Source organism: Geotrypetes seraphini, chromosome 14 (genome assembly GCF_902459505.1).
Source record: "Geotrypetes seraphini chromosome 14, aGeoSer1.1, whole genome shotgun sequence".
NCBI lineage: Eukaryota > Metazoa > Chordata > Amphibia > Gymnophiona > Dermophiidae > Geotrypetes > Geotrypetes seraphini.
In genome coordinates this window covers 7266173-7280322 of record NC_047097.1, presented here as the reverse complement: position 1 = coordinate 7280322, position 14150 = coordinate 7266173, and the positions used below count along the sequence as shown (strand labels likewise).

General features: G+C 38.3%; 1 protein-coding gene across 5 annotated transcripts in view; it reads left to right on the top strand.

Annotated features, from left to right (window-relative positions):
* MYO9A (myosin IXA) overlaps window positions 1-14150 on the top strand; it is a 517771-nt gene that overhangs the window by 488366 nt on the left and 15255 nt on the right. For all 5 annotated transcript variants that reach the window (XM_033919771.1, XM_033919772.1, XM_033919768.1 and 2 more), the window contains one exon: window positions 10521-10723. In XM_033919771.1, the coding sequence (XP_033775662.1) occupies window positions 10521-10723 (203 nt within the window). The remainder of the gene's footprint in view (window positions 1-10520; window positions 10724-14150) is intronic.

Sequence of the window (14150 nt, the reverse complement as noted above, 5' to 3'; positions counted from 1 at the left end):
TAGCTCCTTACAAAAGGGCCTGCCCACAATTTGGCCCCTGACAAAAGAGTTAACCCAAATCACAGTTACCAGCTGCTTGGTTCCAACTTGGGGTTAGCGCCCAAGAAAAGGATCTGGGTGTCATTGTAGACAATACAATGAAACCTTCCGCCCAATGTACGGCAATGGCCAAAAAAGCAAACAAGATACTAGGAATTATTTAAAAAGGGATGGTTAACAAGACTAAGAATGTTATAATGCCTCTGTATCGCTCCATGGTGCAACCTCACCTGGAGTATTGTGTTCAGTTCTGGTCTCCTTATCTCAAGAAAGATATAGTGGCACTAGAAAAGGTTTAAGGAAGAGCGACCAAGATGGTAAAGGGGATGGAACTCCTTTCATATGAGGAAAGACTAAAAAGGTTAGGGCTCTTCAGCTTGGAAAAGAGATGACTGAATGAAGATATGATTGAAGTCTACAAAATCCTGAGTGGAGTAGAACGGGTACAAGTGGATTGATTTTTCACTTCAAGAATTACAAAGACTAGGGGACACTCAATGAAGTTACAGGAAAATGCTTTTAAATCCAATAAGAGAAATAGTTTTTTCACTCACAGAACATAGTGCTCGAGGTTGTGGTAAGAGTGGATAACATAGCTGGTTTTAAGAAAGGTTTAGTCAATTTCCTAGAGGAAAAGTCCGTAGTCTGTTATTGAGACAGACATGGGGGAAGTCACTGCTTGCCCTGGATCAGTAGCATGGAATGTTGCTACTCTTTGGGTTTTTGCCAGGTACTAGTGACCTGGATTGGACACCGTGAGAATGGACTACTGGGCTTGATGGACCATTTGTCTTACCCAATAAGGGTATTCTTATGTTCGTATGAGCTTGCGCTGACTGTTTTACCCATGCTGCTGCTGTGAGCTGAAGTATTTGTTCAGGGCAGGACTTAGGCAAGGGCAAAAGAGGAGGAGAGATGCTGGACCCAGAGATTGAAAGAGGAAATTATGCCAAGCCTGAGGGGGGGAATGGATAGAGAGGGAAAAATGCTGGACCTGGGATATGGGAGGACGAGAAAAGAGAGGGGAGGGTAAGGGAAGGGCACAGACAAGACATGCTTGGCATGGATTGAGACAGGAATTCAGGGTAATGCTGGAAAAGCGGTAGACAGGGTCACAGAGAAGACAAGCTGAACAGGACAGATAGGAACACAGAGAAAATGGATGGTAGACATTGAGAAGAAAGAAGAAATGTCAAGGGCTATTTTGTCAAGGGCTCTTGTTATAGGTGCAATTTTGTCAAGGGTCAGAGTGCCACTTCTAATATGATGGTCCATAAAAATATATTAAATATTTCACATATTTTCTATTGATTTGCTGTGAGGTATTTTTGCTATTTTGTTATTTATAAAGGTAGCATTGGCATCTATATTCCTTTATAAAATAGGTTCCCAGAACCAGTATCAATAGCATACAAATGCCAACACTCATTTATACCTTCTCCGAAACAAGAGTAAATGTTTATGTACTCTGTGCATGTAATTCACATACCTTACAAAATATGGGGTTACTTTGCAACTCTGCCCCTGATCCCATTCCCAGGAATGCCTACATGCACTGTGTGTACAAGTATGTGCAGTTTGTCTTTGTGCATATACCATAGGGTAATTGTATAAAAGGTATTATCTGCAAGCAAAACAACTTTTATATGCAAAAAAAAAGAAAAAAACTTTCTAAAATGATTCCCAAAAGCTTAAGGGGTCCTTTTATTAAGCTCTGTTAAGCAGCTAGTGTGAGTTTTACTACATGGTAGACATGATTGCCGACCTATGCTAATGGGTAAAACCAGCCAATACAGCATTAAAAAAAATATCCCTGCTCTAGCTATCATGACTGCCATTACTGTTTCTGCACTTCATATCACCTCAAGAGGTGGTGGTAAGTACAACTGTTCTACCAGCAGTTCAGTAGCATGACCACTGCTCCAACTATTAAAAGATGATGAAGCTGCTTCTGACCTCTCTCTACCATCACTACCACCCCATCAAGTACCCTCCTTATCCTTCAGAATCTTCTGGTACAAGTGCCCTCCTCTGATCACCATGTCACCCTAGGACTCAAGTATTAACTTAGGAGTTCCCTAATAGACTAGTGAGGGAGAAAAGACAGATGTGGTCCCACTATGCTCCTGCCCTGTCTTGCTTCAGGTGTTAAAGTGACACTGATGACCCCTAGCAGAGTAGTCTTATGGTATTACCACTAGGGGTCATCCTTTCATATAGTGAAAATTGTTCTTTATATGTAAGGGTGACCCCAGACTACTATAAGTGGTCATCAATGCCATTTTGAGCCTCAGGAGTCAGATAGCATGGAAGCAGAGTGGTACTGCTTCCACCCCATCTCCCTAGATTACTAGAGACCCGCCTGGATGAGTCCTTGGGGGTGGAAACTGGGCTATGTGTAGGGGGAAGTTTGGGTTCTGCTTAGGAGGATAGGATCTTTTGAGGGGTAGGGAATCGGAAAGGAGGAGAGGTCCTTATGCTAGGTGGGATTGGGAGGGAGTGAACTGCCATTGCTGCATCTTCATCTTATTTTGACAGCTGAGCAACTGCATTACATGTACCAACAGGTAGTACAGGTTCACTTGTGTAGTCTGAAGGTATGCAGCACTGTTGCCAGTGTAGTAAGTTGTCTACCCTTTTTATTAAATGCAGGACAGTTGTTGGGCATATCCTAAGCATTTCCCACGTGGTCTTTGCACTTACTGCACCTTAACTTTTGCAGTTAAGGTTCAGTACGTGCAAAAGTTTGCCATATTTTAGTAAAAGGTCCTCAAAGTGTTGCAGGAGTAGTTTGACCAGATTTCTTTTGACAGCAATTTGGGAAGAATGGCAACTGGAAAATTAAATGCTAGTTATAGTACCTTGATGGAGATCATTCATTCTTAGCTGACAGAAAACTCAAGATCTATAAGTTGCCTTTGAATTCAGAAGAGCATTTTATAAGGAATTAAAACTGTCTGTGATTATGGGATATACAGTATGTTCACATAGAGTATAGTTATGATTCCTTCCTACACACATAGGTCATTTCCACATCCACAACAGTAAAAATGGGATGCCACATTCTTGAGGATACTTTTACCTTGCAAGGTTTTGTAGCTCTGCTGGGCTATGGTTGCCAATAAGAACCATGTTGCTGGGCCAGTTAACTACTTATCCCATTTCAAGTCCTTTTTGTAGAGGGGCTCTGCCTATGCATTCTAATCTTCTGCTTTCCTTTTCATTTCCTCTTTTAATCTAGAAACCTGTACTAATTGCAGTTAGATTTATGAGCATAACCCGCAGTTCAATCCCGGTATGTATTAACTGCATTATTCATATCACAGCCATATGTAACATTGCATCGTAATTCCTGTCATTCAGAAGTCATACTGTCCCACCCATTGTCTGTAACTGTCCATTTCAGCTGTTACAAGTCCTAACTGCAGATGTTAAGTTTATCTACAAAACTCATCACCAAGAAAGTCTCTTGAAAGATGAAAATGAGCTACCATATGGTGTGAAACACTAAAAGGAATAGGAACGGGAAATAGCATTACTAGAGATCAGAGTATTTTTGTTGCTGTTGCTGACACATTTGGGTCATTTCTTTATGAATCTTATGTGTGTATTGAATTCCAATAAATACCATTGAATCGCATTGAAACCCCCCCCCCCTTTTTCTGAGGGTGTTTGGTTTGGTCATCTCTGCTCTTTATTGTTTGCTTTGTGAGGGGGGGGTTCTACTTTTCTGTATCCACAATACCAATCCAGCCATATAACATCAACTGTATGTTTAAAAAATATTTAAAATGGCAAGTATGACAATTTAAATAAAAAGGTCAGTAGTTTTATCAAATATAAAATCAAAATCATTAAAATACAAGTATTTCATCAGCTAGAAGTATGAGATTTCCTTTCTTTCTACTACTACTATTTATTATTTCTATAGCACTACCAGATGCACGCAGTGCTGTACATTAAACATGCAAGAGATAGTTCCTGCTTGAAAGAGCTTACAATCTAATTATGATAGGCACACAGAGCAAAGGGTGAATCAATATATGCTGCTCGTGAAGGGAAATACAAAGGGATGAAGAGGTAGCGAGGGTAGGGAGCTAAAGAGGGAATGAGAAACAGATTTAGAGGGCCATAATCAAAAGAAACATCTAAGTCCAATTTGGACATAGGGCGCTAGTCGCCCTAAGTCAGCAGCAGCAAAATGTCCAGGCGTTTGATCGTCCAGACCGCCACTATGTCTATCTCTATACCACATTCTCGACCAAAAATTTGTCCAAGTTCCAAACGCTCAGAACAAAACCTTTTGGACATGGGAGGGGACAGCATTATGATGGACTGGCCACCCAGACATGGCAACAGAGCAGTAGGACCACCTTAAAGGGCATTGCTCTGAACTTCACAAAAAGGGTGCCACATAAACATCTCACCATAACTCCCTTATAGGTTATGGTGTACCCCCCAAAACCCACTTTACCCACCTGTCTACAACCCAAATAACCCTTATGGCTGCAGGTGGCACCTATATGGCAGTACAGTCTCCAATGACCTGCTCCTGGCCAAATCCAAAGGCCTCTACTCTGCACTCATCTTCCTTGATCTATCGGTGATATTTGACAAAGTAGATCACCGCCTACTCACCAATATGCTTTTCTAACTTGGATTCCAGGGCTCTGTTATCTCATGGTTTTCTTCCTATCTTTCCCATCACACTTTTAGTGTGTTCTCTGGAGGATTCTCCTCTGCTGCCATTCTGCTAACAGTTAGCATACCTCAGTGCTGTGTTCTGGGATCTCTTCTTTTTTCCATCTACACGTCTTCCCTTGGCACTCTCCTCCCATGGCTTCCAGTACCATCTCTATGCTGATGATTTGCAAATTTACCTCTGTACACCCAAAATTTCTGTGGGAATCCAGGCCTGAGTCTCAGTCTGCCTGGCCGACATTGCTACCTGAATGTCTCACTGCCATCTAAAATTAAACATGGCCAAGACTAAATTCCTTATCTTTTCTCCTAAACCTGCCTCTCCCCTTCCTCCGTTCTCTGTTTCGATGGATAACACTCTTATCCTCCCTGTCTCTGCTTGCAACCTTGGGATCATCTTTGACTCATCTCTTTTCCTTCTCTTCTTATATATAGCAGACCTCTAGAACTTGACGTTTCTTTCTACATATCACTAAAATTTGGAATTTCCTTTCTGAGCATGTTGCCAAGATCCTCAACCACACTCTTGTCATCTCTTGCCTGGATTACTGCAACTTGCTTCTCGCACGTTTTCCACTTAGCCATCTATTTCCCCTTCAGTCTCTTCAGAATTCTGCTGCATGCCTCATATTCCACCAGTGTCATTATGCTCATGTTACCCCTCTCCTCAAGTCACTTCATTGGCTCCCTGTCCGCTTCCACATACAGTTCAAGCTCCTCTTACTGACGTACAAGTGTATTCATTCTACAGCTCCTCAATATCTCTCCCTATAATCTGCCCTGGGAACTCTGTTCATCGGGTAAATCTCTCTTATCTGTACCCCTCTCCTCAGTGGCCAACTTCCAGCTCTGCCCCTTCTGCCTTGCTGCACCGTATGGCTGGAACAACCTGCTTGACTTGGTATGTCGGGCTCCGACTCTGGCAGTATTCAAATCCAGGCTGAAAACCTATTTTTTCAAACTGGTAAAGCATCATATTTGTTTATCATTCCTGCTGTAGTCCTCTACCCCTCCATACCTTTGTATTTCCCTACATAAGCAGCTTATATTGATTCACCATTTTGTCCACTGTGTCTGTCATAATTAAATTGTTAATTCTTTCAAGCAGGGACCGTCTCTTGCGTGTTTAAAGTATGAGTGCTGTGTGCATCTGGTAGCTCTGTAGAAATACTAAATAATAGTAAATGTAGTAGTAATTGTATAATCATATCAGATCATACAGCTGTCTCCTACTTTGTTAGTTGGTATCTTCTCCATTCAAATTGGTCCATGTGGAGACTAAAATCCAGTTTTATCTGATGGAAGGCTTGATTTGGATCCTCTTTATCTGAAGAATTTTTAAGAACATAAGAACATAAAAGTAGCCATATTAGGTCAGACCAATGGTCTGTCTAGCCCAATATCCCAACTTCACAGTGGCCAATCCAGATCACAAGTACCTGGCAAAACCCAAATAGTAGCAACATTCTATTCTACTGATCCAAGAAAAACAGTGACTTCCCCATGTCTGTCTGACTATGGACATTTCCTCCAGAAAATTGTCCAAGTCTTTTTTTAAAACCAGCTGTGTTAACCGCTCTTACTACATCCTCTGGCAACATGTTCCAGAGCTTAATTATTCTCTGAGTGAAAAAATATTTCCTCCTATTGGCTGTAAAAATATTTCCCTGTAACTTTGACTGTTCCCTAGTCTGTAATATTTGATGGAGTATAATATTGATCCACTTGTACCCATTCGACCCATTCAGGATTCATAAACTTCAATCATATCTCCCCTCAGCTATCTCTTTTCCAAGCAGAAAAGCCTTTACCTCTTTAGTCTTTCATCATACAAGAGGAGTCCTAGCCCCTTTATCATCTTAGTCACTCTTCTTTGAACCTTTTCTAATTCTGTTATAGCAAAATTACACAAACCTCATCTTTATTGTATTCAGTTATTTGAAAATTTTACAAAGCTTGGCTAAGAGGCGAAGTTATAAGTTAATCTGCACATCAAAAGAAAAAATGCAGGTCTGAATTATCCTCTTTGGAACGAGAAATACATGACATTGAAGCTGACATTCTAATTACAATGATCAATCTCTTCATCAACTATAGCAGCTTAAATTCAAATATAATAAATATTCTAAGCTAATCTGCTACTGCTATACATTTTAAGCAAATCTTGGTATACTATGCCTCTGCTAATAAGTCAGATAAGCTTTTAGCTTCTTATCTCAAAGGCAAACCTGTTAAGCACAAAATTACCGCACTTAAAACCTCCTTTGGCTCCTTATTGACTTCTTTTTCAAATATCCTCCGTTTATTCAACTCCTTCTATTGTGACTCATAAAAGTCAGAATCTACTCCTTCTATAATGGACATATTTAAATTTTTGGATTCAATTGAATTACCAAACATATCCTCACATTCTAGCAAACTACTGGCCCATCTATCAATGATGAAGAAATTAAACTCTATATAAAATCTTTAGTTGCTTCTAAAGCTCCCAGACCAGATGGACTGCCAGCTGAATTGTTCAAGACTTCCTTCGATTTTCTCACTCCAAAATCACATCTATACTTTTCTGAACTACTGTCTCACCTGGCTACTTTGGGATGATTTCTGGAAGCTCATATCATTGTCCTATCTAAGCCCAACAGGGATCCTCAACTGGTTAAGAACTATAAGCCAATTTCACTTCTGAACTTGGACTACAAGATCTTTACAAAATTACTAGTTAACAGATTAGAAAAAGTATGATACTATCTCATCTTATTCACCCAGACCAAGCTTGATTTTTAAAAGGTTGCTATGGTTAAGATATGCCCAGTAAAGTAATGACCCATTACTCGAAGTCTCTTATTGATCAGAAAAGGCCTTTGACCGGGTAGAGTGGAAGTACCTTTTCTGGTTTTTTTATAGCACTTCAGTTTCCCAGAATATTATATATGGATGGATTGTCTTCTTTACTCTTTATCCAGAGCCAGAATTATGGCTAATGAAGAATTATCTGACCCAGTTTTATTATTCAGAGGCACTCATCAGGGTTCCACTTGTCACCATTGTTGTTCAATATAACCCTTGAACCTCTTTTAGCCACAATTAGACAAAAACTTAGAATAAATGGAATAAGTATAGTGGGTTTTGAAATGAAATTATCCACATACGCAGATGATATTCTATTATATCTTTCTAACCCCAAACCTTCTCTAACAGAACTAATCCAGATAATCAAAATATTTTCTTGGATATCTGGTTACAAAGTGAATTGGAACAAAACTGAACTTTTGCTATTAAATGACTTATGCTCACACTTTTCCATCTCTGATTGTCTGTTCACCACGTCAATAAAATACCTGGGCATAAGCTTTGACAAAGGTCCCATGTTTTCCTCCAAACTAAATTCTTCACCTATCTTGGTGGGGCAGATTGGACTATTTGAAATGATGATTGTTTCTACCATTTTTTTTATATATTATTGTAAAAGCTTATGATAAAATTTCTGTAGGCTGGTAAAACTCCAAGAATATATTTATCCAAATTGAAATCTCCTAAAATATCAGGTGGAGTTATTTTATCATAAAGCATATCTACTAAGGCAAAGCACAGTTCGGCTTGAATCTAATGTTTCAGAATCAGTTTTCACTCAAAGATGGTTAACTATTGAAAAGGCTTTATTAGCTCTCATCCCTTTGTCCAGATTTCCAGGTAAGACTCTCACCTTCTTTCTTCACTGATCCCATAATTAAAACCATATATAAAGTCCTTAAAGATTTGGTTCAGACTCTTGATATCCCATGGTCCAAAACTCTTTATTAATCTATATGGTATAATCTTTCTTCTATTCAAATTGGTAACAAAAAGATTTTCTGGTTAGAACAGCAATTTTGGGGCATCTGGGATTTTAATGTACTTATTATTCTTCCTCTTTAAAAACTTTTGCTGAGTTACAAATGTGCTTTGAAATGCCAGATTCTCAATTTTACAACAGCTGCAATTATCTCAGACAATTAAGAAATCTGGTATTAATATATCAACTTTAAAAGATACCCTTCCTTACTATCTTACTGTAAGCTATTTATTGCACTGGGCCATATAGCCTCTTATTTTTATAACTTGCTTAAAACCTTAAATCAGGATCCTGGGAATAAGGCTTAAATTATTACTTCGACAAGGAAAAGTGGAATGAATTTTGGAATATTACTTTTTCCTCTTCTAGATCTGCTTCAATAACCAAATCTATGTATTTTTTAACATATAGATCTTTTTGCACCCTCATTGGATCACATCATATCTATCCCATCTATATCTAATCAGTGCTGATCATGTGCAAAAGAGCTAGGTACTCTGTAGCACATGTTATTTGATTGCTCATTTGTCCAAATTTTTTGGTGTGATGTGTAGAGACATATTTTCAAAGCACTTTGATTTACAAAGTTCCATAGTAAATTTTTTCCATCAAATGTCAGATTACTTTTAAGCATATTATAATGTGATCCACTTGCTTTCTGACCACTTTAAATCAGCATGAGCCATTAAAATAATTCTAAACTCATGGAAAAAGCCTAACAAAAATTCACCTCTCACTGGTAGAATATCATCTGTACAACCTATAGGTTTGAGTTATACTGTATATTGCTTCTAAAGTTAAAACTAAATGGTTAATATCATCAGTTTATGTTGACTGTACTCTTAGATCATCCATATTGTCTTTGCCATAAGTTTATTGTTCATTGTTCCTCTTATATGAATCTGTTTGAAAATAAAATAAAGTTACAAAATTTCACTAAAATACTAAGACTTAAGAGTTCCATATAAATGGGAAAGCTATGCTAAATAAGACCATCATTGGTCTTGTTTGATAGAATATTGTCAATATTGAACTGGTGGTGGTCAGTGTTCTGTTCCTAAAGTTATTTTAGAATGGAATTATATTCTAAAACATATATAAATTTGGGATTATAAAAACAACAAAAAAACCTCTTGTTTTTGTTCAATCCACTGCAATCATAAGATTCAATAATCAACCAAAACATTTTTTTTTAGATATAAACATGATGTGCTCAGACTCACAACCAATATGCTTTATTAAAATAATTTAAGCAAAAGTTGTCCACGGGACCATCATGGCATCTTCACAGTCCCTAGCCGCTCATATACACACAAATGGCAGTGGTTTGGTAGTTTCCAACAAATGACATCACCTCCTGAGGAAGCTTTGTGAAACACGGGTCGAGGGGGTGTTTGGTTGGGATTAGAAGTTAGAATTTCACATTGAGGTAGCAAAAGATGTCCATTAAAAGATCAGCGCCATCATTTAAAGATAAGTGAACATGTGGTTGGAGTTTTCCAAGTTATAATTTTGTGTGTATATGGGCTTCTAGGGACCGTGAGGGTGCCATGAAGGTCCCATGGACAACCTTTGCTTATATTATTGTAATAAAGCATATACTATAAGTATTTAGCAAGATTGTGAGTCCTGAAATTGCAAGGTATAGCAAAGAGATGGGGGCATAGAGAAAGGATTTGATATACCGGCTTTATTTGGTACAGTCAAAGCAGTTTACACATATATATAGGTATTTTTTTTCTCTCTCTCTCTAGTGGGCTCACAATCTTTTTTCTTTTTTTTTTTTCCTTTTTTGTATTTGGAGCAATGGAGGGTTAAGTGACCTGCCCAGAGTCACAAGGAGCTGCAGTGGGACTTGAGCCCAATTCCACTGCACTAACCATTAGGCTACTCTTCCATTCCACTGAATTGATAGAACTAAACTCTGATGATGATAACTTGTCTACAGGGTAAAGGCCGTTTACGACGTGGTAACTACCCCAGTCAGACATCTCCAGTGGCTGTAAGGCTACCCTCTGTGCCAGATGCCCCTGAAGAGACAGTGAGCAGTGAGGACACAATGGAGATGGATGTCGCAGACCAGCAGCAAAATGTCATGCAACAGGAGGAGAGAGTGTTGACAGAACAGATTGAGAACCTGCAGAAAGAAAAGTGAGTATCTAGTTTTAGAGCCATATAGAGCATGGAAGGGAATGGCATTTTTTTAATGTCCATGACCAGGTTTTTAAATGTGCACCTAGAAAGCAAGATAATATAACTCTAGCTCTAAAAACATTTCCAGAGAAATTCTGCCAGAAATGGACTAAAAGAAATGTTCCTAATTTCTCACAAATTCTAAGCAGCCTTCATTATTTCTTAGGTATTAAGTACTTCATTCTATAACCATTTAAATTTATAGAATACTATTTACGAATGTTCCGCCACTTATTTCTGACAAATGGGATGATCAGTGACACTCAGAAAAGCACACAGACAATATAAAAGCATAAATTTATTATATATATATATATATATATGAATATAAAATAGCATCACCTTGACCTCATACAACGACCATCTTCACAATTGGGAATCCTTGCAATTGATAGGTGGGTGGACCAAAGGACTGTCCCTTTAGCCATCTTGGATTCTTCCTCCAGACGTCATGGATTCTCCTGTTAGGAGCAGCGTCCCGTCCTTATAAAGGGTGAGATCTGCTGAGTTCAAAAGCATAAACAGCAGGTGCTGGTCTTTTGTTCCTTGTTTTGGCAACACCCAGGTCAAGGAGGTCAAGATAGCAGATACTTGTTGAAACCGCAGGTGCTGGTCTTTTGTTCTGTGTTTTGACAACACCCAGGTCAGGATGTCAGAAGGAAGTGTTGCAGAAAACCGGCTTCTCATCTGGTTTCACTCTCCCTTTGATGTTGTTTGGGCAACACTTAGGTCAAAGAGGTCAGAATGTCAGATAAGCAGACTTGTGGATTCATGTCAGTAGAAAATTGAGTTTCAGTTACTCCCCTGGCCAGTTCCTTTGATGTTGTCAAGGTAACACTAAGGTCAAGGAGTTTAGATAAGCAGACTTGAGGAGACATGTCATGTAGTATGCTGAGTTCATTTACCCCCTGGCCCTAGGCCTAACAGTCCACCCCTGGATCCTTAAGTCTGCACCTCCCAATTAAGAAGTCCTCTGAATAAAGGGAGAGAGTGTCCGTTTGTATACACAATAGGTAAACCCACAATTAAGAAATGTTAACATAAGGATAGCTAAACAAAATTATAGAGTAAGAAATGAAGAAACATCTTTTGTGCCATAGCACTGCCTCTAGTAAAAGCATCCCACCAATGGAGTGCAGTGGTAGCTTCAATATGGTCTGCCACAGAATGCAAATTATGCCGTAGCAAAGTAAGGTTACATTGCTGTTTTGCTTTATTTAGAATTGCTATAATTTGCATGGCTTTCTTTATAGATGGCAATAAAATAATTGGAGTAAGTACCTCGGCAAAAGAAAAATTAATATTTACATTTGATATCCAGGGTTCATAAAAATGATAAGTTGCATTATTTGCCCACTGCAGCACACTAACATTCTATAAACATACTGAAAAGGGAGCTTGAATCGTAGGAATCAACAGTACTGCTAGCAACACAAACATTTTTATGTGATATTTCTTGTATAAAGGTATAACCTTGCGGTGGAATGGTCCATTGGCACAAATTGTAGATATGTTGTAAAAACATGGTTCATAGATGACACGTTTGTTTTATTTTGTTCATCTATTTGTTGCCTATGATAAGTGGGAAACCCTAATTGGGGTTCTAATGTCAAAGGCATCACCGTAAAAGGACACATTGTTTCATTTCAAAATTATACCATTTTCTATCTAAGGGTACAGAATGTGATGTGGTTTGAAAAAAAAACAAAACACAGTTATCATTGACGACATGTAACATTAACTGATCATATCGTAGTGTTAATTCATGATTATGTACAGTATTTGGCATCCATTCACCTTCCCATCTAAATACATCGGTTACTCTGGAGCCAAAATATGCTTGTTTGCCAGCCAGTATTTCAGAAACAATAGTATTTACTATACCTCAGGTTAAATTATTTCCTTATGTTCTAAACCTGGTATTCTTGCATTCCCTAATATTTCTTGCTAATTAGGCATTTTACTTGAAAGTATCACGTATAGGGAATCATGGAAATTAATAATCTTATTAACATTATATTTGTGCTCTTACTCATGGCTTACATACATTTAGAGTAGCTTCATATTCACCATCGATCACTGCAGTTATCTGGTATCCCGTTTTTTCTTAGCAGCTTTGGTTAGGGTCTGGCTATGCTCCAGTTTCACTAGGCTTGCTATGCCACTCACATGCCTTCACTCACGTAAGAGTCAAGTGCACTACTCCCAGAGACCAGCCCTAATGTGAAGTGGCAGGATATAGGCTCACTTCTATTCCCAAGTCGGTGCCACATAATAGCGTCATGGCACAGCACTGTATGTCTGGTTGCGTGTCATCATCTTCTCGATCTGGTGAAATTTTCTCTTAACCCAGCATGTTAGCCAAATCATAAAAATAAGAGAGTAGAGCTGACCAATTCTATCACAAAGGGATGAAAGTCTATATGGAATAACATTTCCCAGTACGTGATTTTCCAAGGAAAATATTTCATCATGACTGTTTAGCTTCAATGCTTTAGTTACAATAAACACCCCTAGTGGTAAAAGAGAAGAAGAAAAAAAAAAAAAAAACACTTTATGTACAGAATGTGATAACATGTGACACAATACTGGTGTGTAAGGTAGTATTTGTTTGAGATAAGAGAAACAACACTAATTCACTTAAAGGTATTCTGTAGGACATTCAGAAAATACACCTTTTTATGTTCTGGACCTAATTATTATGTCACTTAAAAGAGACCATAAACACGTACTGATGGTAATACCAAAATAACTTATGTCAGAGATGTGCACTGCACTGTTTATACCTAGTAAGTTAAATAAAGAGAGACCATTTTTTAATTTTATTTAGCAAATATCAAATACCAATGAACACCATTTTACCAGGTATAAAGCTTTCTAATTTTTTCTCTTCAGATATCCTCTTATAATATAACCCCTAACTAAATTATCATTGGGCTGTATGAGCCATAGCATAAAATCATTATGAGCATGGTTTTCATAAGAAACTTTCGTGTAGGTGGGGGAATCTTTTTTTTTTGTAAAGGAATATGGTACCATTTGGACTAATAGAAGGGGTAGAAAAACTCTGGAAATGGCCAATGTGCGATGTTTATTGGGGTACCCCCATAAGCTAAAACAGACAACACATAACAGAAACAGACAAACACAGAGCTCCGGCATGCTTTCTTCCATCGGCAATGATTCAGGGTTGAATTTAATCTGTAAATAAGCACACTATTAATCAAAAGAGTCATAAACAAATTTGGTATCCATTGGATTCCCACTATCAGGTCACAGTGCTGGAAGTATTTTAAATATAGCACAGTGAAATTGGTTCTCTTGACCATGTCTGGATACTAAGCTTCTTAAAGAAAGAGAGATAGAAACTTAAGTTCTTGCTGGT